The sequence below is a fragment of the Elephas maximus genome, chromosome 17, assembly GCF_024166365.1.
Source record: "Elephas maximus indicus isolate mEleMax1 chromosome 17, mEleMax1 primary haplotype, whole genome shotgun sequence".
Lineage (NCBI taxonomy): Eukaryota > Metazoa > Chordata > Mammalia > Proboscidea > Elephantidae > Elephas > Elephas maximus.
This window is the reverse complement of record NC_064835.1, coordinates 40,166,049-40,190,638: the sequence shown is the minus strand read 5'-3', so window position 1 is coordinate 40,190,638 and position 24,590 is coordinate 40,166,049. Positions and strand designations below refer to the sequence as shown.

Below are 24,590 nucleotides of genomic sequence, written 5' to 3'. Positions count from 1 at the left end.
TCCCATGCTTCCCTATCCCACATCATCTCACCTGCTCTTCTGCTGCCATTGCTGCAGGGGTGAGAGTTTGGACAAGCAAAAAGGAGCCTGGTCTCCTGGTGGTCTGAATGCTTTGGATTGGTGCCATCGTGACAATCGGCTATCCAGACAGCTCTCTCTGCCTCTGCTAGGGCTGAGAAGGGCCGAGACCACTCACAGGAGGAGCGGGAGTAAAACAGGGAATCAACAAGAGCTGGAGTCAGGGGCTAGAGATGGGTAACCAGGAAGTGGGTAAATGAGAGGCAGAGGATGGGTCAGTTACTTGGCTTAAGTCTCAAAGAAACAGGGTCTTCACTATGAAAAGAGCATTGTAGAGTAAAAAGAAAACATTCGTTTCTGCACAGACAACACAGTGTGTATAAACAGCATATGTTAACTTTTTCATTTTATTTGATTTCTTAGAAAGATCATGTGTGCTTCAGATTTACATTTGTGGGGTCAAGTATTCTGAGCTTCTCACTTTATCAACATTTTATTTAACGGTCAACAGATTTTATTGCAGCAATATGACAAACATTGCCCATTAGGTAGGCGTATCTTGTAAGCATCAGAAAGAGATTAGCTAACTTCAGTTACAAGAAGAATGTCCTGGTAGGTTAGGAGGTGATGACCAACCCGAAGCAAGCCTTGGGATGAGCAGATGGGCAGTTCCAGCAGCCTTGGTGTTTGGGGTTGACAGGCAGGTTACTTATAGCCCCACGGCTGAGATGACTCAGCTCAACTGATTTGCTACTTTATGTCACTCTACTCAAGATTCAGTATCCTGGAAAAGAAAGACCAGTTAGCCCACTGTGGGTCACATGCCCACTTCTGGGAGGGAGGGGTGGCTTCCAGAAGGGAGGAACAGCAGCTTGAGAAAGATCCAAAAAGACTGGTCCCAGATGCAACAAATTACCCTTCAGAATGCCATACCTAGGTGAGATATGTTTGTGAACTGAATGTCAGGACCAGCTTTCATTTCCTCAAACACGATGATCTACCAAGAAGAAAAAGGTAGGGAGGTTTATATTATGCCTCTGAAGGCAAAGCAGAGCCCAAGAGAAGTAGAATGGGAGGCTGGAGTGGGCAGTAGTTTCACCTCATTTTTTCCTGGATGAAGCCAGGGTCCCGGAAGGTAAAAAGTTTCCTGGGGACCTATCTCCCAGTAGCGCCCTAGGTTTTGTCCATTGATAAAAATTACTCCTTTTTTCCAGCCCTGGAAAAGATTGGAATGGAAAACTGAGGATCTGAACTCTAGAGGTAAAGACACTGGAGGTAAAGACACCTACACATACACACACCTCACACACCATCATAGACACACAAAATTATAGGCATCCCCAGGCAAGATTCACCAGGGCTCACACACTCCTGTACCAGCTAAGGCCCTACATCAGAGGTAACTTGGAAAGTTCTATGTTCCTGTCCCTAGCCTGGGGCTAGCTTAGCAGCCAGGCCTCAGAAAAGAAAGTACTGATTTCTAAGTCATCTCCCTACTCCCTATCTGGAGCCCTGATGACACAGTGGTTAAGAGCTTGGCTGCTAACCAAAAGGTCTGCAGCTCAAATTCCCCAGCTGCTCCTCGGAAACCCTATGGGGCAGTTCTACTCTGTCCTATAAGGTCGCTATGAGTCAAAATCAACTTGATGGCAACAAGTTTGGGTTTTAGTTGGTCCCTACATCTGCCTTAAGCCAGGGGAGGGATTTTCCCTCTTCCGTCAGGGCTTCATCAAAACACACTAGTCCCAAAGAATATCCAGAGTTGTAGAATTCCAGGTGTGTCTTGGAATCCCACTGACAACATTCTCACCACAGGCTGGCTGATCAGTTCATTAAGGAGTTCAGGGTCTCAAGTCCTTGGAGTTTGTCTGGTGACTGGTGGCTCACTTTCACTGAATTCCCTGTGAAATGGATCTGCAGCTATCCCCACTAGGAAACACAACTCATGTCTCTTTCACTTGATAAGCTGGAAGCTTATCACCCCAACCATGGCTAAACCTGGGAAGGAGCAGCATCTCAGATGGCTATGGGTGGCTGAGGTCCTTGTGAGCTTAGATCCCAGGACATAAGTTGGGACCCATTTACCAAGGAGTTTTTTCTCAAAGGTTCTTTTGGGGTGGGAGGGTTGGAGGGGTCTCAGGCAGGGGAAAAAGTTCACTAACCTTCAGTTTTATGAAAGTGTCTCTGGGGGTGTGATCAACTCTCAGGAAACCAAGGAAGAAGGCAGGGCCCGAAACTTGATTTGGGAATGGTTTCCACAGGTTAGGAAGGCCCCTGAGGGAACAGCCAAGCAGCAAGTGGACAACTAGTACTTTTCTTTATATTGCATCAGGGTGACCTTTGGAGGAAGTCTCCCCCTGCCAGAACCTGGTGTCCTCTCTAGAGCACAGGCATATGCTTTAGGGTACATGATGCATAAATAAGGAGTGAGGCTGGCAATGGGGTGAATGAGGTTGGTCACCGCTTTGCCCCAGACAAGTATGAAACCCGGGGTCATTTCCTTAATGTCTGAGTCTCAGTCTTTCTTATTTGCAAATAAAGAGGTCGGGATGATGATCTCTGAGGTCATTTCATCTCTAAATGCTTATCCTCTTTGTGCGTCACCTTGAGCCAATGGCTGGGCACCCACCTTTGTATGAAATTAGCCTTCATCTCCAGGCTGAAGATCTTAAATCCCCTTAATGGGGAATTATTCAGATAGATGTTCCCAGTTAAACCTGGTGGAGAGGGAGAAAGGGAGCAAGCAGGAGGCAGAGGTGCACACTGGCTGAGGCCAGGGCTCCCCTGAAGGAGGATGTACTACTAGCCTCACCTAGATGGAAGGCTTCTGCAGACCCTTTTAAGACTTTTCTCTCTAAGTGCGCACCTCTTAATGTGATGCTTATATCTCCCACATGAACGCATAGGAGGTACTTCACTTTCTGCCACTTTCTAGACAGCACAGGGGCTCAGGTTAACTTTAACTCTCAGGTAGGCAAAGGGGCAGAAGAAGGAAAGGATACAAGGTTCTGGGCCCAGGGAGCACTGGGGGAAGGGAAAGGACAGCAGGCGTGGGGCTCCAGAGAAGAAAGTATCGAGTACCCTAGAAGGGACACTGTAGGGTTTCTCTTCTTCAGCTTTCTCTTGGTGGAGCAACTGTCAAAGCCCTCCCCGAAGAGGAAAAGGCATGCGCTGGCTCTGACTTGCATTCAGAACATACTTGGGGGACCCCCTTTGACCTTTCCCAGCAAAGCAAGGCTACGTCACAGCTTCTACACACTGGTGTTCACTGGTTGAGAGATCCTGCTCTCCTCCAAGCAAATAACTATCCACATGGTCCTCAGTCAGGGGCAAGAGCAAAAGGAATTTGGTACCTCTGGGTCTCAGCATCTCCCTTCAGGAGCCTACCTTTTCTCTCCTTATTGATATTCTGCCCATAGGCAATCCGGCCTTGATTCTCCACCAGGATACTTAGAGTCCAGTAGTTCCTGTAGCTCTGCTCAAGACAGACCAGCCAGAGTGGGCACCCCTTGGCATCCTTCTACAGACTGCCCAAGTCCCCCCTGGAGCTAGGATAAGGACAGAGCAGGGCTGATTGACAGCAGGACTGGATACTTCAGAGCCTGCAGCCTCCAGCTCATGGACTAGGGAAGCCTGTGCTCCTCCTGCTCATCCCCTTCTCCTATGCCAGTCTTTTTAGGGAAAGTCATTAAGCATTTTATCAGACACTCTGTTGGGGTTGGTAACCAGCCCAGAGCTTCATGAGCAGCAGATATCCAGGGGGGAGCACAGCACAGACACTGTACCTCAGAGATCCACCCAGGTCCCCTTGTCCCTGTGGGCTCCTCTGCAAGGGGCAACCCAAAAGGTCCAGGTACACTACAAGTAAGCCCCCTGTCCAGGCAGCCACCAGAACTATCAGTCCATTAGCAATGGGACTGCATACATTTTTGAAGGGAAGGGTCAGGTGATCAGTGGAATGATCCAAGACTCCTACATACTTTTCATCCAAAAACACCTGCCAAACAGAAGGAAAGCAGTATTAGGGCCTCATAAGGAAGAAGGGCATTAAAAAGCAAAAGATAGGGGCAAGTCTAAGGGAATTGTTAGGGCTTTGTCTCCTGTGAGTTCACAACACAGAGTGATTTAAGGCAGCACAATGCTAAAACGCAGGAGATCAAGTGGGAGAAGAGTGTGCCACATCATCTCTGGGCTCTGGCTCCAGTGTAGGCAAAAGAGAGCGAAAAAAAAAAAAAAAAAAATGAAGACCCACAGGGAATGAGGAAAACAGGAAGGTCAAGAAGGAGTTAACAGTGTGAAAGAGATGATGGCAGTGGGAAGGATGATCGAAGGCAGTGGGTTTGGTTTTTTTTTTGGGGGGGTTTAGGTTGGGTTGTTTGAATTAGATTACAAAATTTTCAATTTTACAACTGAATTTTTACAATTGAATTGAGGGTCAGCGAAAGACAGGAAGACTCTCAAAGAGAAAGATTGACACAGTGGCTGCAACAATGGGCTCAAGCATAATAACGATTGAGAGGATGGCACGGGACCAGGCAGCATTTCGTTCTGTTGCACATAGGGTCGTGATGATTTGGAACCTACTTGACCGCACCTAGCAACAACAACCACCACCACCACCTGAGCCATGCAGGATTAGATAAGCATAAGTAATTTACCCCTTAGATTGTTTGAGTTAGGTTACAAAATTTTCAATTTTACAATCTTACTAGGAAACTATAAAAATAAAAACCATAAGTATTAAAAACATATAAAGGTTAATCTTATACAAAACACAGAATTCACATTTTAGCTTACTAAATTCTAATTGCAAGGGCTACGCACTCCACAATAATTTACTGCGCACATACTGTGTGACGAAATACTTCCTTGAGAAATGGGTCACCGAGACAAAAACACAATCCAGGCCACTGAGGAACTAAGTTAGGGAGACAGGGTGAGGTTTAGTGAGGTAGCTAATTAGTTTGGTTTTGAACAGGATGACTTTGAGAAGTCTATGGAACACAGATAAATATCTAGTGAACAGCAAGTAATATGGGTCTGCATCTGAGAAGAAGGAGGGAAGAGCCGGAGTCACAAACAAAAAAGAAGTCCTTGAAGCCTTGGAAGAAGACAATAGAAAGAACAGAGGAAGTGTGATGAGCAAGAAAATGTGACCAATACCAAGTGAAAGCAGCCTTAACTTGGAAGATGAAGCCTACAGTCTTGGCTTTGTCACTTTTAGTCAAATACCCTGTAAAAGTCATTAAACTTCTATGAGGTTTCCTCATTTGTAACAAATATCTCACATGGGTGTTGTCAGAATTAAATGAGAAGAGCCAACTGAAATATGCTATGTAAATACTAGGGCTTAAATTCTTCCCAAGTCTCCTTAAAACATCTTCTGTTCCCATAAGGACCTTCCCCAGGGGTGTTTACATACCTTAGACATACAGTAGCAGTAGCATACATTTAAAATATTTCACTGAAGGCACAGAGGCTAAAGAAACAGCGATCGTTTTTTGAAAGTCAAAAAGAGATTTAACTGTCATTTAGACATTCACCTCAACAAGGGTTGGGTTATCTTATAAGCAGTGCCACCAAAACCAGCCTATTGTTCCCTACCTGAGCCCGATCTTGAACATTACCCCTTGATGTGAGGATGCCTCCAGTGGTTATGGAAGTCTCATACAGTGTGTATCCTGTGGACTGCCCACTACCTTGGTTCACAGGCAGCTCCTCCATGCAGATTGGCTTGACAGATTGAATTGGCTGTGGCAGAGACAAGAGCAAGATCCCAACTGAAGGTTCAAGCTGGAGAGAAGAAAATCAGAAACTCCCACCCAAAGCCTTCACCACAGGCGTGTCCCAAGAGCCTTGGAGAGAATAGAATAAAAAAGAATATATAATGATGATCATGCTTACCAGAGGTATATAAATTGCCAGTTTTGTTTACCAAGCCTACCTCATGTTTCTTTGTATATGCTAGCCAGGGAGAAATTCTTATGTTTCAGATGGAAAGGCTGAAGTCAAGAAAAGTGAATGGCTTGTGGGACTCACTCATCAGTTCATGGTGGAGCTTGGACTAGATTCCTGATCTCAGGAATCCCAGCCTACCTATGTCAGTTTCTGTCTTTCCTTGGCCCTCTCTTCTTTTTTCCTTTGTACACTATCTGAGAGACTTCCGCTGAAATATCTGCTGATCTAGTACTGACCTAAAGCACTCCAGTCTGTTTATCCTCATGCCCACCGGTGTCTCCATCTGGAGGTCAATAGATGTTTCAAACTCAACATAACCCAAACTGTGCTGACCACAGCACTCTCCAACCCCCCTTTTTCCTTCCAGAGTAGCAACAAAATCCATTCAGCTGAAAAGTTAAAAACAATGGACGATGTATCCTTGACCTCTCTCTGTCTTAACATACCACATCAACCAGCCATTACCTCTTAAAGACTCTGACTAAATGTCTGCTTTGCCAGTTCTCTTCTTCATTATGACAGTAGACTGCCGATTCTTGCAATGCTGTGGCGCAGCCCTGCTCTAATCCACCCCCACATGGCTATCAGAGAACCCCTTTGAGATGCACAGCTAGTCACTGGACTCCTGTTCCTGCTTTAACTGGCTCCCCATAACTTTCAAGGAAATGCTCAAACTTCTCAGCACAAAATATGGTCCTTCAGAGATTCTTATAGAAATATATGATTCCGGGTCTGTGGGAAGAAACGCACCACCACATAGCCTGAAACATCCTAGGAGAACAAAAGGCAAAGGTGATCTCAAAGACTTCTAGAGTCATGTGGAGAGGGTAGGAGAGCCAACTCGGAGCCACTGGTCACAGATGGCATATGAGCATCAAAAAAAAAAAAAAAGACTGCAATGAAGTTGAAGCATATTAAATGTTTTTATAACCATACGAAGAGCAACAACAGCGAAACCACTCTCTGGCTACCTTTGGAGGGCCCCCAGGAATAAATTAATAATGCTGATAGAATAAAATACTTGAATTTTTTTCTTAACTTTTCTGTACAAACTATACTTCAGGGTAAGAAAACAATTCTGATGAAGGAAAATTCTATGTAGAATTCAAGTAAATAAACACAGAAGGAATGATACTAATTAGAACGATACTATTTTGAAAGTCCTACAGCCAGAATGCATCTTAGAAGTGAGGATGGGAAGACTTCAGCTCACTTTGGCTCACTTACTTTGGACATGTCATCATGAATGACCAATCGCTAGAAAAAGCATCATGTTTGGTAAAGGGTCAGCAAAACCCTCAATGAGATGGATTGACACGATAGCTACGACAATGGGCTTAAACACACCAACAATCATGAGGATGGTGTAGGACCGGACAACATCTTTTCTACTTTACATAAGGTCGTCATGAGTCAAAACCGAATCGATAGCAACTAACAACAACAAAAACTGAATGTAGGCAATAATTGTCAATGGCTGCTAGAACCATCAGGTAAAAGGATGATGGGAAAGTTTATAATGGATGGATTGGGCTAACAACACCTGAACCCACTGATCAATTATGAGAACAGAAACAACCAGATAGTATATGCCTGGGATATGATACACAGGAAGCACACAGCACCACAGATGAAGTATACATGCAAACAAATAAAAACCCTAACCTGAATCCTCTTGAGCACCAAGACCTCTCAGTTTTAAAAAAATGCAGGGAGTATAGGTACATGTTACCTAACACAGTGGGAATCTAATCAGCAAAAAAAAAAAAAAAAAAGTATAGAATTCTAGAGTCCAGGTACTTCAATAAATAAATGGAATGAAAAAAAGAAAAAAAATCTTTAGATTAAAAGAGACATATCAACTAAGTGCAATGTGAGATGGACATCATGTATACATTAATCTTAACAAACCAATGCTTAAAAGACATTTACGAGACAACTAAGAAAGGATTTTCCACAGTGGTGTGCTAGAGCTCACTTGTGCCAGCCACAACAGTTGACTGGGGGCTTCTCTCTGTGCTCAGTGCATCACATTTAGTAGATGAAATCAGCCATGCTCTGAGGATCTACACTGATAATCATAGCTTTCCCCCAGAGAGATGGTTGCTAAACATTTTCCATTAATAATTAGGAACTATTATTACTATATTATCCATCACTCCTCTGTCAGTTTCTCATACTGTGGTAGCTTTCGTGTTGCTGTGATGGTGGAAGCTATGCCACCAGTATTTCAAATGCCAGCAGGGTCCACGATGGTGGGCAGGTTTCAGTGAAGCTTCTAAGACAGACTAGGAAGAAGGACCTGGCAGTCTACTTCTGAAAAACATGACCAGTGAAAACCTCCTGAATAGCAGTGGAATATTGTCTGACATAGTGCTGGAAGATAAGCCTCTAACCTAGGACAGGAACCATTCCCGAAGACAACTCATCAGACATGAAAGAGACTGGACAGTGGGTAGGAGAGAGATGCTGATGAAGAGTGAGCTATTTGTATCAGGTGGACACTTGAGACTGTGTCGGCATCTCCTGTCTGGAGGGGGGATGGGAGGATAGAGAGAGTTGGAAGCTGGCAAAATTGTCACGAAAGGAGAGACTGGAAGGGCTGACTCATTAGGGGGAGACCAAGTGGGAGTACGGAGTAAGGTGTATATAAACTTATATGTGACAGTTTGACTTGATTTGTAAACGTTCACTTGAGGCTCAATAAAAGTTAAAAAAAAAAAGAAAAGATAAGCCTCTAAGGTTGCAAGGCACTCAAAATACAACTGGAGAATGCTGTCTCCTCAAAGTGGAGTCAACTTTAATGACATGGATGGAGTAAAGCTTTTGGGACCTTCATCTGCTGATGTGGCATGATTCAAAATAAGAAGAAACAGCTGCAAACATCCATTAATAATCAGAATATGGAATGCATGAAGTACGAATCTAGGAAAACTGGAAGTCATCAAAAATGAAATGGAATGCATAAACTCTGATATTCTAGGCATTAGTGAACTGAAATGGGCTGGTATTGGCCATTTTGAATCAGACAATCACATGGTCTACTACGTCAGGAATGACCAATTGCAGAGAGTAGCGTCACATTTATCGTCAAGAAGAACACTTCAAAATCTATCTGAAGTGCAATGCTGTCAGTGATGGGATAATATTCATACATCTACAAGGAAGATCAGTTAATGTGACTATTATTCAAATTTATCCACCAAACACTAATGCCAAAGATGAAGAAATTGAAGATTTTACCAACTTCTGCAGTCTGAAATTGTTTAAACATGCAATTAAGATGCATTGACAATTACTGGTGATTGGAATGTGAAAGTTGGAAAGAAAGAAGGATTAAAGAAGGATTAGTAGTTGGAAAATATGGACTTGGTAATAGAAATGACAACAGAGATGGCACAACAGAATTTTGCAAGATCAATGACTTATTCCTTGCAAATACCTTCTTTCAACAACATAAACACCAACTATACACATGGACCTCACTAGACTGAATACACAGAAATCAAACTGACTACATCTGTGGAAAGAAATGACACAGGAGCTCAAGACCATCAGTCAGAAGAAGGCCAGGGGATGGTTGTGGAACAGACCATCAATTGCTCATAGGCAAGTTCAAGATGAAGCTAAAGAAAATTAAAACAAGTCCGTGAGAGCCAAAGGATGACCTTAATTACATTCCATCTGAATTTAGAGATCATCTCAAGAATAGATTTGATGCATTGAACACTAATGACCGAAGACCAGACAAGTTGTGGAATGACATCATACATGAAGAAAGCAAGAGGTCATTAAAAAGACAAGAAAGAAAGAAAAGACCGAAGTGGATGTCAGAAGAGACTCTGAAACTTGCTCTTGAACATCAAGTAGCTAAAGCAAATGGAAGAAATGATGAAGTAAAAGCGCTGAACAGATTTCAAAGGGCAGCTGGAGAAGACAAACTAAAGTATTACCATGAAATGTGCAAAGACCTGGAGTTAGGAAACCAAAAGGAAAGAACACGCTAGGTATTTCTCAAGTTGAAAAACATGAAAAAAAATTCAAGCCTTGAGTTGCAGTTTTGAAGGATTCTATGGGCAAAACACTGACCGATGCTGGAAACATTTAAAAGAAGATGGAAGGAACTGGACTAAGTCAAAAACAAAGAAGTTTCCTGAATAAACTGAATGCTTCGAAGGCCAGTGTAGCAGGGGCAGGGGTTTGGGGATCATGGTTTCAGGCGACATCTAAGTCAATTGGCATAAAAAATCTATCAAGAAAAATTCTGCATCCCACTTTGAAGAGTGGTGTCTGGGGTCTTAAACGCTAGCAAGCAGCCATCTAAATGCATCAATTGGTCTCAACCCACCTGGATCAAAGGAGAATGAAGAACACCAAGGACACAAGGTATTACGAGCCCAAGAGACAGAAAGGGTCACATGAACCAGAGACTACATCATCCTGAGACCAGAAGAACTAGATGGTGCTCAGCTACAACCGATGACTGCCCTGACAGGGGACACAACACAGAACCCCTGAGGGAGCAGGAGAGCAGTGGGGTGCAGACCCCAAATTCTCATAAAAGACCAGACTTAATGGTCTGACTGAGACTAGAAGGACCCCGGTGGTCATGGCCCCCAGACCTTCTGTTGGCCCAGGACAGAAACCATTCCCGAAGAATGGATTGGACATGGATTGGACTGGACAAGGGGTTGGAGAGGGATGCTGGTGAGGAGTGAGCTTCTTGGATCAGGTGGACACTTGAGACTATGTTGGCCTCTCCTGCCTGGACGGGAGATGAGAGGGTAGGGGGGTTAGAAGCTGGCAAAATGGATACGAAAATAGAGAGCAGAGGGAGAGAGCGGTCTGTCTCATTAGGGGGAGAGTAATTGGGAATATGTAGCAAGGTGTATATAAGTTTTCGTGCGAGAGACTGACTTGATTTGTAAACTTTCACTTAAAGCACAATAAAAATTATAAAAAAGAAAGAAGATGGAAAGAATGCACAGAGTCACTACCAAAAAGAATTAATCGACGTTCAACCATTTCAGGAGGCAGCATATGATCAAGAACCAACAGTACTGAAGGAAGAAATCCAAGCTGCACTGAAGGCAATGGCAAGAACAAGTCTTCAGGAATTAACAGAATACCAACTGAAATATTTCAACAAATGGATGCAACACTGAAAGTGATCACTTGTCTATGCCTAGAAATTTGGAAGACAGCTTCCTGGTTAAGTGACTGGAAGAGATTCGTATTCGTGCGCATTCCAAAGAAAGGTGATCCAACAGAATGTGGAAATTATTGAACAATATCATTAATGTCACATGCAAGTAAAATTTTGCTGAAGATGATTCAAACACTGTTGCAGCAATACGCTGATAGGGACCTGCCAGAAATTCAAGCCAGATTCAGAAGAGGATGTGGAACGAGGGATATCAATTTGCTGATGTCATATACACCTTGGCTGAAAGCAAAGAATACCAGAAAGATGTTTACCTGTGTTTTATTAACTACGCAAAGGCATTTGACTGTTTGGATCATAACAAATTATGGATAACACTGCGAAGAGTGGGAATTCCAGAACACTTAATTGTGCTCATGAGGAACCTGTACATAGATTACAAGGTAGTCGTTCGAACAGAACAAAAGGATACTGCGCAGCTTAAAATCAGGAAAGGTGTGTGTCAAGGTTGTATCCTTTCACCATACTCTTTCCACCTGTATGCTGGGCAAATAATCTGAGACTTTGGACTATATGAAGAAGTACGTGGCATCAGGACTGGTGGAAGGCTCATTAACAACCTGCGATATGCAGATGACACAGCCATGCTAGCTGAAAGTGAAGAGGACTTGAAGCACTTACTGATGAAGATCAAAGATTACAGCCTCCAGGATGAGTTACGATTGAACATAAAGAAAACAGAAATCCTCACAACAGGACCAATAAGCAATATCATGAAAAATGGAGAAAAGATTGAAGTTGTCAAGGATTCATTTTACTTGGTTCCACAATCAACACCCATGGAAGCAGCAGTCAAGAAATCAAAAGACACATTGCATTAGGCAAGTCTGCTGGAAAAGACCTCTGTAAAGTGTTAAAAAGCAAAGATGTCACCTTTTGGACTAAGGCGCGCCTGACCCAAGCCATGGTGTTTTCAGCAGCCTCAGGTGCATGCGAAAGCTGGACAATGAATAAGGAAGATCATATGATCCAGCAATCCCACTCCTAGGAATACATCTAGAGAAATAAGAGCCATCTCACGAACAGGTGTATCCACACTCACGTTCATTGCAGCATTATACACAATAGCAAAAAGGTGGAAATAACCTAGGTGCCCATCAACAGATGAATGGATAAACAAACTGGTACATACGTACAATGGAATACTATGCAACGATAAAGAACAATGATGAATCTGTGAAACATCTCACAACATGGATGCATCTGGAGGGCATTATGCTGAGTGAAATAAGTCAGTCACAAAAGGACAAATACTGTATGAGACCACTATTATAAAAACTCATGAAAAGGGTTACAAACAGAAAGAAATAATCTTTGAGGGTTATGAGGTAAGAGAAGATTGGGGAGGGAAAAACACTAACTAGACAACAGATAAGTGGTAACTCTGATGAAGGGTAGGACAGTACGCAATACTGGGGAAGTCAGGACACCTTGACCAAGGCAAGATCATGGATGCTTCATAGACACATCCAAACTCCCTGAGGGACTGAGGGCTAGGGACCATGATCTCGGGGAACATCTAGCTCAATTGGCATAACATAGTTTATAAAGAAAGTGTTCTACATCCTAGTTTGGTGAGTAGCGTTTTGGACCTTAAAAGCTTGTGAGCAGCCATCTGAGATATTCCACTGGTCCCACCCCAGCTGGAGCAATGGAGAATGAAGAAAACCAGACACATGGGGAAAGATTAGTTCAAAAGACTAATGGACCACTACTACCACAGCCTCCACCAGACTAAGTCCAACACAACTAGATGGTGCCTGGCTACCACCACTGACTGTTCTAATGGGGATCACAATAGAGGATCCCAGGCAGAGCTGGAGAAAAATGTAGAAAAAAATTCTAACTCACAAAAAGATCAGACTTACTAGTCTGACAGAGACTGGAGAAAGCCCGAGAGGAATGCCCCCAGACACGTTTTTAACTCAGTACTGAAGTCACTTCTGATGTTCACTCTTCAGCCAAAGATTAGACAGGCCCATAAAACAAAATGACCCTAAATGGGCACACCAGCACAGTGGCAAGGACAAGACAGAAGAAAAGGACAGGAAAGCCAGTAATGGGGAACCCAAGGTTGAGAAGGGGACAGTGTTAACACATCATAGGGTTGGTAACCAATGTCACAAAACAACATGTGTATTAATTGTTTAATGAGAAAATAATTTGCTCTGTATACCTTCATATAAAGCACAATTTTAATAAAAAAAGCTGGTTTCGGTTTGCACTCTCTGAGATGTGAGCTGTCATATTACCAAGATCATGCCAGCAAAGTACCAACATACATTCCAAAAATAAACCTAGGTTCATTTGGTAGGGGAAAAAAGATACATCAATGTATTTTAAAATTTACTGTAATTTCTTTGACAAAGAAATAAATTTAAAATTAAAAAGAATCAAATGACGTATTGCATTGGGCAAATCTATTGCAAAAGACCTCTTTAAAGTGTTAAAAAGCAAAGATGTCACCTTGAGGACTAAGGTACTCGGACCCCAGCTATGGAATTTTCAGTCGCCTCATAGGCATGTGAAAGCTGGACAATAATAAGGAAGAATTGATGCCTTTGAATTATGGTGTTGACAAAGAATATTGCCAGAAGAACAAAAAAATCTGTCTTGGAAGAAGTACAGCCAGAATGCTCCTTAGAAGCGAGGATGGTGAGAATTCATCTCACATACTTTGAAAGTGTTATCAGGAGGGATCAATCCCTGGAGAAGGACATCATGCTTGGTATAGTACAGGGTCAGCGAAAAAGAGGAAGACCCTCAATGAGATGGATTGGCATAGTGGCTGCCGCAATGGGCTCAAGCTTGTCAATGATTGTGAGGATGGTGCAGGACCAGGCAGTGTTTTGTTCTGTTGTACATAGGGTCGTCATGAATGTGAACCAACTTGATGGCCTCTAACAACAACATTATTACTGTTATTATTACTCAGGATGATAATGATTTTGTAGTTATGTCTTAAAGAGAGTCCTTATCTTTTGAGATACGTACTGAAATAGTCACAGCTGAATTTATATGATATTTGGGATCTGCTTTAAGATAATCCTGTAGAGGGCTGGAATAATGAGTAACGGTGTAGATAAAACAAGATTAGTGCAACACTGATAAAGCTGAAGCTGGGTGTTTCACACATGGCAGGGTTCACTACTATTCTCTCCACTTTTGTTTGTTTTGAAATTCCGTTAGAAAATATAAAAACAAAACCACAAAAGCCCTCCAGTATGCAGTGCCTGGTTCCCTTCCCGCCACTTTTTCTCTAATCCTATTTGCATGTCTCCAAACACACAGTTTCCTCTGCGTTTTCAAACGGTGTCCACTGTGCCTGAAACTCCCTTTACCTCTCCCACTCCACCCTGTTGTCATCTCATCAGCACGTATTCACACTTTAGATCTCAAAAGTCACTTCACCTAGGATGTAATCTTGGACCCTCCAACTGCCCAACATGCTCTATAAAAATACTCTCTGTATCTATGTATGGAAACCCTGGTGGCGTAGTAGTTAAGAGCTATGGCTGCTAACAAAAGGTCAGGAGTTTGAATCCACCAGGCGCCCCTTGGAAACCCTATGGGGCAGTTCTACCCTGTTTTATAGGGTCACTATGAGTTGGAAATGACTCGATGGAAATTGTTTTTTTTTTTTTTAATCTATGTATATGCAAAATCCATATACCTGTGGATTAAATATAAATATCTATGTTTATATCTATTTAAAATATCTATAAAATAATATCTCTATAAAAATCTTTATAACATGTAACAAATCTTTAGCACTCGCAACGTGCCAGGTACAGATATTAACTCTTAAATCCACACAACTCTATATAAGGCATGTACTATTATTAGCCTCATTTTACAGATGGGGAGACTTAGAGAGAGTGACATTAAATGACGTCCCTAAGGTCTCAGAGCTGGTAAATACTGGAGCCAGACATTATCCATGTTTTGCGAGCTAAGCCTTTCCCCTTTTTTCTTCTGTCCAAAGGTTAATTATGTTTCTATGCCCAGGAATTGCTCACCTTCTCCAGGTAGGGCAGGATATCCCACAGTGACAAGTAGTGTGATGGTATCACTGTGTTATACACAGCCTTAGGTTTACGTTCTGGTTGGAGGTGTGTGGGAACCACTGAAATGAGAAACAGGTAGTTGAGCATTCCAGGATCCCCCATCCCATCCCGTTCAAGGGCACAATGTACTATCACAAAGCCACCAGGAATGAAGGGTTCAGTCATAGGACATGACTGCCAATTTCAGGAAGAGTCATGAGGCAGGCTATGAGTGGGTGGGATCCTTTTATATACATAGGCTAGGCAGGGTGCCTGCTATCTTGGAAGAGGAGGTGGCACATCAGCTGCATGCTCTGGGCCAGTAGTTCTCAACCAGGCTGTTCATCAGCATCTCCTAAACACTGATAGAAAAATACCCATGGCCGGATTCCACCCCTTCCTCCCCAGCACAACCAGGACATACTCCTCTAACAGCTCTGGGCAGAGCCTGGGCACCTCTGGGCTTTACGAGTTCCATGGAGCATTCTGATGCACAGCCTCCACTATCAACTAGGCCCTCTATGTTGAGCACCTAGAAGGCAGGCATTGTGCCACCTGCATATTTGAATCCTGGTGCCTTTTGATACAGTGAGTTGGAGAAAACTGGACATCTCTCCAAAAGACCTCTCCCCATTCCCTCACTCTTCCCTTTACAGGACAGAGGCTGCTTAAGGGACTGAGGTTTCATTCAGATTGAGGTTGTTGCTAGGTACCTAGGACAGAGCTAAAATACTCTTGAAATGTGAGGTATTCAGGGGTGTAGTCTCCATCCTCTGTCAGCAGTGCCCCATAGTCTGAAAAATATACGGAAATGTGTCACTTCTGCCAGCAAAGGAAGGGATGAGAGTTTAGTACCAAGTAAAAGAATCTTTAATACAGCAGCTTTGGGAAGAAAAAAACTTTGGGCATTGCACAATAAAATGCCAAGTCCCCATCTTCCTGGAAGCTTTGCCTGTGTCCCAGTTAGTTCAAGCCAGGAGAGACTACCATACTTTCCAGGGCTTTCAATAAGAGACAAATAGCACAAGCCTATGGACCTGTAGTAAACCACTGGCTGAGACTAGAGGCTACTTTGATCCAATGGTTCCTCCTTCCTACTCAATTTCCAATTGAACTCCTTTATTTCTTTCACCCTCAGCTTGTTTCTTGGTCTATCAGTAGAGCTATAGATTGGGAAAGAACTATTAGTCTATACCCTGGTGCAATACCCAGAGTATCCTGTTCTGCAATGAACCTCTAAAAACAAGAGTCTATGCAGCAGATGAACAAGAGTAGGCTACCATGTGCAAAGTCCCAGAAAGCCTAGAGTCTAGTGGCGTATAAATTCTAGTGTTGTCAAGAGGACCAACTATCAAATCCTCAATCTCCAGTATGTGTTAAAGAAAAACTAACAGTTCTCAAGATTACTCTCAGGGCCAGTCTCAAATAGTGGGGTGGAATAGGCTGGAAACAACTCAGGGACAAGTACTTGCCGTAGCTGGTGACCACAGAGACATAGTTTTTTGAAGACATAGCTCCGCCCATGAAGCCAAAGTTGGTGCCACCATGGAACATATAGAAGTTGAGGGAAAACCTAAGTGTGAACATTTCACGCACATCTTTCAACAACACTGCAGACAGGTAAGAAGAAAAGGACAATGGGACAGAGAATTAGAGTATAAGAGATGTTAATAACCCCTCAATGGGCCTTCCAAATCATCTAGACCCAAAGTATTCAACTTAACTGCTCAGTCCTTCAACATCTACCAAGACCTCATGCCCAAAAAACGTGTGGGTTTAGCTAGAATTCCCTGGGAAGAACTGATGGCGTTATTCCCAACATCATTTTCATAAACCAAAGTCGTTTTTTATTTTCTTCTAGTTTTCACATTTTGGAAGTTTTTTTTTTTTTCCTATCAAACAAACCACATGTATTAAAAAATTATTACTTGTGTATCTTTGTCTTAGGGAAATGTATGCCCAGGTTAAGTGTTTTGGAAGCGCTTGGTAACTTCAGACAAAGATGGATCTGAAATCATGGCAGCAGGAACATTTCTCTTCAAACCATATTATAATGATCATGGCCAATTCTCCAGGGAGGATTTGGTGGATAATCTCAGACGAAATAACTTTCTACTTGCATCCAACACACTTTCACGGAATTTCTCTAGTTGTCAGAACAATTCACTCTGATTAATGCCCTCAACAAATTGGAATTAGAATGAAAACATTGCTAAAATTTCAACTTCAATTAAAATGATCTCTGGGATGCCAATTCTATGCTGTCATTTTATGGCATAGATGTCTTCAAGGTGTCTAATCACGTTGATGCTTATGAAGCTATAGCATCTAAGATCCTTGTCTCATAAATCTCAAGCATACTAATCAGCAGAAAAAAATAGGCCTGTGCTGGGTACTTCTATTCTCCTGAAAAAGGAACTAAAGGGTACTTACTGTGCAAATCAAGAGTGCGGCGGATAAGGCCCCATGTGTCAAAGGAGCTTGCTGTATATACTGTCATTAATACAGGACTAAGACCCTGAGAAAAAAATGAAATGTCAATTGAGAAAAGTTTGGTGCAATTCAGAATGCCCTAGATTGCTTAGAAGGTAATTGTAAAATCCAGTTCTCACAGGCGCCCTTTAAAACTCGGAGCATTCCCTCTCTGCTTACAGACTCTGAGTTCTACTTACCCTCTCATATATTCCTCTTTTGCCTTCACTGGCCTTCCTGCCCAAGCTAGGTAAAACTAATTGCCATTTCAACCTTGCCCTTTCTAGAACCAAAGGCTCTCTTGAGTGTTCAGAGTAGAGGTCTAGTAAGAAACTGCCTGACACAGAGGAAACACTACAAATATTCAATGAATTATTACCCAAAATGCTGAATCCTATTAAAGGGGCATTCCAGAAACCCAGTTTCCCATGCATCTCAGCTCCCATTCTTCCCTTTGCTGTCACTGTGTCCTCTCTAGTCTTCATGTTTCCAATCCATTGGGACTTACTAGCTTCTCTATTCAGACTGAATGCCCTAGTTAACCCTTTCAATGTTGCTTATTCTAGGACTATAAAAGTAATCAGTCCTTTGAATTTCTGCCCTTGTGGCTATCACAGTCTCCAACTCTGGTGCCCTTCCAACCATTCTCTGCAATATCTGTGTCATTGCCTAAACTGTCAAATGCTTCCAAGAAGGCTGTGGAACCCTCCAACTTTTTTCACCACAAAGTCTGTGATTTGGCCTTATCTTTGTCTATATTTCTCCTTGGATGTTTTTATTAAACATTTTAAAAAATTATATTGAATTTCAAAAATAATGTTCTCAATCTTTAAGGCTCATTAAACTGAGGCCATCTAATTCAGGTGACTGCAACTTCCCTTCTCTCAATAGCACAGAGTTCTCAAATCAAGATCCTTACATTAAAAATTATTCCTTATTTGAGGTATTCTTGTATATCGCCCCTCACCTTATGTATGCATTTCCATCTCTAAATACTGAACTGCTAACAGCCATTTTCCAGTCATTGTTCAGTTTTGTGTGTTAGAATATAATCTTTATATTGGGTCAATTTATGTTTTCTTATTAATTTTTACACATTGAAACAAATTCTGCTCTCTGGTACTACAAAGATTTCCCTCTCACATGAAAACAGCCCCAAATTTTGAAGATGCTCACCAACCAAGTTTTCTTCAATGTGAGACTCCTTCCCAGTTCCTTTAATTCATCCTTACATAAACCCTAAACCAGATCTCCTCAAAGTATCCCACCTTGTTAAAATACCTCCTGAAGGAGTGTGCTGTCACATTGTAGAGAGAGCAACTAGGATCACATAACAATGTGTGTATAAATTTTTTGTATGAGAAACTAACTTGAGCTGTAAACTTTCACTTAAAGCACAATTAAAAAAACAAAACAAAAAAACATCCTGAGACATGATGGCCTGAGCAGAAAAACAGAAAACAAATAATCCAAATGTATTTTTACCAGTATGGAGAACCGTGGGAATATAACTTCCATTAATAAAACCCAAGTTTTCAAAACTCTTGGCAGCAGATGTCATAGATTTGATTTGGGTGGAGCTTGTGGTCAACTAACATCCTAAAACATAAACTGCTCTCAAGCTGGATCTTTTCATGTCCGTACTTGGTCATTTAGCTTTGTTATTGTTGCTTTTGTTTTCTTTTAATGCAGGGACTTCACAGTTACTCTTTGTTAATTTCGACCTACTGAGAAACACAAGGTTTTATCGTTTGGTAGATTAGCATCACCTTCCAGCACTGTCTCCTCGGGGCCCTTTATAAGCATGAATTATGTATCTTCTCTCATGAGGATATTGATCAGAATAAAGCCTCCCAGGCTGTAAAAAAGCTAGATCTAGCCTCCCCAAAGACAAGGGGCATGTCTGTTTGACCACCAGTATAGACGGAGAGCCTAGTGTAGCACCTGGGCCAGTGCTCATTCTGAATAAACTGGAAACATTAACTCCTCATCTGGTTCTACCTGTAGCTCTTCCTTAACTCTACAGGCTGTTCCTTGTCCAGTCTGGAGGGGATTCTCTCTGCTAGAAAATATGAAAACAAAATGGGGGCTCAAAAGCCCTGCTTTCTCCCTCTATTCACTTTCTGTTACAACATCTGTCCTAACAACTGTTTCTCTTGTGTTGTTCTCTTTCTTACTCAAGCACAAGAAATGCATTAGAAATTACAATCCATTTACTAAAGCTGTGGGTTCTCATTTGCAGTATTTGACTCCTTTGATTGCCCCAATACCATATAAAACCCTTCTCTCACCAAAAGAGGTGTTGAGATGAGGGGTGGCATTATATAACGACAAAAGGATGGGGCTTGGGTCTGGATTGCTTCTTCTATATCATTTTGATTGTCTAGGTGTGAGCTCAAATCAGTAATTTAGCCTTTATGAGTCATGGTTTCCTCATCTGTAAAATGGAAATAAGAATAATAGCTCCTTACAAGATAAACATAAAAATTAAACATGAAAAATGTGTGGAAGGGTTAAGTAAACCAAAAGCTTTACACACAGATGTATAATGTTTTCCTAGCTTTTACTATCTCGCACTCTATATTTGCTCTTGTTTGTTTATTATTTGTCTCCTCCAACTAGAATATAAGCTCTGAAAGTGATGATTTTGTAGGTTTTGTTCAATGCTTTATCCACAATGCCTAAAACAGTACCTAACGGACACATGGAAGGTGACAGAAACATTTATTAACAGATCAGCTGCATGGTGACTGAGCGCATCTGCAGGGTTAGCTCATTACAGACAGCATAGCACTTTTCACTCCTGGTTCCCATTCTCCCTGCTTCATCATCATTAAGCCAGCACCTACTTGAGGGCTCACCTTGCACCAGGAATTGTATCCCCTCTGCATAGTCTCTGGGATGCTCTCACAGCAGTCCCTGTGTGTCCTGGCACCAATCACACCATTCCATGATGTCGGTACCTTCCTTAAGTGGCTGTCCATGGCCCTTTGTACTCTTTTCTAAGTCTTAGCGTTGTCTCAGACTTCAGGATGCTGAGATTCAGTATTTAACTTATTTTTAGAGTTCCTGGCAATGCCTTATGTTGATGGGTAATTAACAAATGATTTGATTATCAAGTCACTGCTCTCCTCTGGCAGCAGAAATCTCTGCCACTCTCTGGTATCCAATTACCCATTAATACTTCTATGGCAGTTAATATTTCCTATCTTGAGTTGCTCATTAAAATGTCTTGTCTTTCTCATTGGACCATAAGTAGTTACAAGTGAATGGGGCTATAGGTAAAGGGTAACAAAAACCTTTCTCCTTCCCCATGCAAACTGACTTTGGGTCCACCTTCTATTCTGATCACTTTAGCACCTGAAAAAGGTAGAATGTTATCTATGCTTCTGGTAAAAATGACCTCTGATTAGTAAATTGAATCTGGACTGAAATACTATGAATGACTTCTACATTCCTGGTGGGAAGCCATAGTTTTGGGTCTCCCTGCATTCAATGTGTCTGGAAACCAGGAGTTCCCCTGACCACCCCTAGAAGCTATGCCTATAGGGCTGCTAGGAGGGATAGCAGTTCCTACACTGAGCTTGAGGCTCCTCTGCCAACATGGCTCTCATTCATGCGTGTGCTCCCATCCCCTGCACCTGGGTGGTGACTCGGGGGAAAAGAGCCTCTGGGCTTCTGTGAGGGTTCCCACTGAGGAGACCTGACTGGCTCTGCCCAATTACCTGGCCTGTTTCCTTTTAAGAGGCTAGGGGCCAGGGATGGTCTACCGTGGGTACATGAGTTTGATTTAGTTGAACCTAAAATCACCTACAGTAAGCATTTCAAGAGCACATGGATTCATGCTTCAGCTGAACTAATCACTACTGAGAATTGTGCCAGTAAATGAGCTAACAGGTCCTAGCATGAGCAAGAATCCAAAAGTCCCCCATCTCTGAAAGGTCCTCACCTGAAACGAAAAAAGTTTTCGATAAGTTTCTTTGTAGATATTCTTCATATGAAGAGTAGCAAGCACTGTGGAATGAAAGGAGATGCTGTGAGGAGGTCCTGCCACAAACACTGTCAGGTAGGAGATGCCATGCGCTTGTACCCAGGACAAGAGCTGGGCCCCAGGACCTCCCCCACACACCTCACAGACATCTCACAGCTGGCACTTAATGGTTTATGGTGAAGGATAAAGATATTATCCTGCCTTCATATCCAACCATGCAGTTTACAAAGGGCTTCATTTAGCATTTACAGTGAATGGTCCAGAGCAGTGTGAAGGGCAGTTAAAATACACCACGTTATGCTGATGAATACATTGAATCCCAGAAAGGTGAACAGCCTAAGACCTAAAATCTGACTACAGGACTTCTGACTTTCAATTCAGAATATTATTCTGCTTCTCTCACTGTAGGGTGGGGTATAGGGAATGAAAAAGTTTTGGGGAGAGAAGACCAAAGGAAAAGAGACCTGACAGAATTACTTCAGTTAAAGAATCCCAAAAACCATTTTTCTCTGGCTCCATCTGTCTGCATTACCTTTTTCCATCTCCCTGCTTATCAACCCATGTTTCCTCCTTGTAGTTATATCCCACATATCTCTATTGCTCTTATTCACCGGAATTGTTTATGCCATCTCAGACCATGCGTTCCTGGGGCTGGGTCTATGACAGTGCTATTTCTTTGACACTGCCTTACTTCTGGGCTCCATCACAGCCACTTGGCATTGACAGAGATGGCCCTTCTTGGGTCCTAACCAGGGGCCCCACTCTGAGCTACTGAGGGGTTGTGGAGGATGGAGTGAGTGTTCTACACAGTTGATGATGCTCTGTGGGGACAGTAGAGGTGAGGGAGCCAGCTCTTTAACTCTCAACGTTAACAGGAGTCCCCATCACTGTACTCAAAGACCGTGAGGTCTAGTTCAATAAAAAAGTTCAATAGGAAACAGAAAACAGGAGGCATCAGAGGGGTTCCTGGTTGTTTTTCAGACTTGACTAGCAGAATAAGTGGGGCAAAACCAAACATGTACCGTTTTTTAAGTGGCCCTTTGTCACTTCTTGTCCATCATCAGCAGTCATAAGTAGCACCTCGATCTTTCTTTCCACCAGAGCCTATGGAGAAACTCAAGAGGATAAAATGAACTGTCACCGACCCAATGGAATTGCATTTCTCTGGAAAGCATTATAGCAATAAAAATACTAGAATGAAGCCAAGGAATGCAGAGGAAGGTCTAATTCCCCATCTGACTTCTTGCAATTTATAAGTTTGTGTAAAAGCATCCGTCTCATTCACACTCAGAAATGTCAATGTGACTATTGAAATTTCAAACTTCAAAGAAGAGGCAGTGGAACTGTTTGCTTTAACTTCAATGCAGTGGTCCTCTAAGCACCTTAATGCTTTGTTTTCACCAGGGTGCCAGGGAACTTAGGACAAACACCCTCCTCCAGGCTTTCACCTAAATTAACCACATCCATGGACCCCATTCACAGGACAGATGTGTGAGCACAACTGCCTGTCTCCTGTGGTCAATGGCTCGGGCAGGTAAATTTTTGCTTAGTCACTCCACAGTTGCATTTGTTGTGGCACAAGACCCTTTATATCTCATATAACTGGAAACACTTTGAGGGACAGTCTAAATCAAAGACAGGGAGAAGAAGTTAAGGGACTTATCTGCTAAAGGGGGAACATTGAGACAGTGGGCATGGGTGCTGAGGAAACCCAGAGGCGTGCTTCCCCAGGTCTCTGGATAAAAATATCCTGAAGGGGAAAACATCCCTGCGATTATGCTAGAGGCCTTTGTTGGGTATGTGGAGGTTGTTCACTTCTACTGAACTTTTTTGAAAAATAGGGGAGGCAGAAGAGGTGAATCTAATACGTGAGAGGAGTCAGTGTGTCATATATTAATCACTGTCACCCCTTCCCACTACCATAAGATCCTATCAGATTGCAATGTTTCATATGAGCAATATGGTTTATTGGTAGGTGACCATATAGCTTATCATCCAAACCAGCACACTTGTGAGTGAAAAAGGTCATTAATAATAGTTTTGCTGGGACAACCAGAATAACCTGGGCTCTCCTGGACAAGCTAGGACACACAGCTCACTACCCACAGGGACAGCAACAGGCCCCACTTCTAGGAATGACAGGTTAGTCTTCTAACAACAACTAGACAAGCTGGAAAAAAACGTCATTTACAAATCCTTTGAAGATTCTGACTATATACCAAGGCAGTAAAGACTTGAGGAACCAAGCCCACAGAGAAGAAGAAAGCCTGGAAAGGTGAGCCCAATATTTACCACTGCTTTTCCCTTGAGACACTGGCTGATTCCTAAAGCAAGAGCTGAGAGACTGAAATGCTGAGCAGAGTTTATGAGACTTGGGGAAAGAAGCTGGTCATTCAGGGACTACCAAGGTGGAGGGGCCCTGACAAACGCTGGGCTTTCAGCTGGGATCTCCCAGGGGTAAGAGTGAGCCAAAAATAGACTCTCTCTCATAAGACTGAAGCTCAGATCCAGATCATTGCAAATACCCGCCAGAAGCAAAAACAAATCCTTCTGAAAGATTATCAAGAGCCTCAAACAGCCCCAATAATGTTTTCACAAATAAATGTCTGATATTGAATAAAAAAAATATTATGCATACCAGAAGACAATATTTTACTGAAAACCATGAGGAGGAACAAAACCAGAAATGTGTCATAGGAGATCCAGATAAGTAGATCTATCAGACATAGATTTTGAAACAATTAAAATTAATACGTTCAAGGAAATAATGGAAAAATTTGGCAAAGGACTAGAAAGTGTAAAAAGAATCAAATGGAAATTCTAAAATGAAAAATATCTGAAATTAAGAACTTAATGGATGGGTTTAATATCAAATTAGATA

The 24,590-nt window shown here is 42.4% G+C and overlaps 1 protein-coding gene across 1 annotated transcript in view; it reads right to left on the bottom strand.

Moving 5' to 3' along the window:
* Positions 1 to 717: 717 nt before the first annotated feature.
* The window catches only part of LOC126060204 (beta-galactosidase-1-like protein 2), a 63,386-nt gene continuing 39,513 nt past the window's right edge, over positions 718 to 24,590 (bottom strand). The window contains exons 7-20 of the mRNA XM_049856348.1: positions 22,732 to 22,813; positions 21,668 to 21,732; positions 17,680 to 17,764; positions 16,719 to 16,856; positions 15,960 to 16,040; positions 15,220 to 15,326; positions 5,623 to 5,769; positions 3,944 to 4,015; positions 3,406 to 3,493; positions 2,648 to 2,735; positions 2,181 to 2,292; positions 1,118 to 1,234; positions 952 to 1,015; positions 718 to 802 (exon numbers count right to left, since the gene is read on the bottom strand). Coding sequence (XP_049712305.1) covers positions 795 to 802; positions 952 to 1,015; positions 1,118 to 1,234; positions 2,181 to 2,292; positions 2,648 to 2,735; positions 3,406 to 3,493; positions 3,944 to 4,015; positions 5,623 to 5,769; positions 15,220 to 15,326; positions 15,960 to 16,040; positions 16,719 to 16,856; positions 17,680 to 17,764; positions 21,668 to 21,732; positions 22,732 to 22,813 — 1,254 coding nt within the window. The 3' untranslated portion in view covers positions 718 to 794. The remainder of the gene's footprint in view (positions 803 to 951; positions 1,016 to 1,117; positions 1,235 to 2,180; positions 2,293 to 2,647; positions 2,736 to 3,405; positions 3,494 to 3,943; positions 4,016 to 5,622; positions 5,770 to 15,219; positions 15,327 to 15,959; positions 16,041 to 16,718; positions 16,857 to 17,679; positions 17,765 to 21,667; positions 21,733 to 22,731; positions 22,814 to 24,590) is intronic.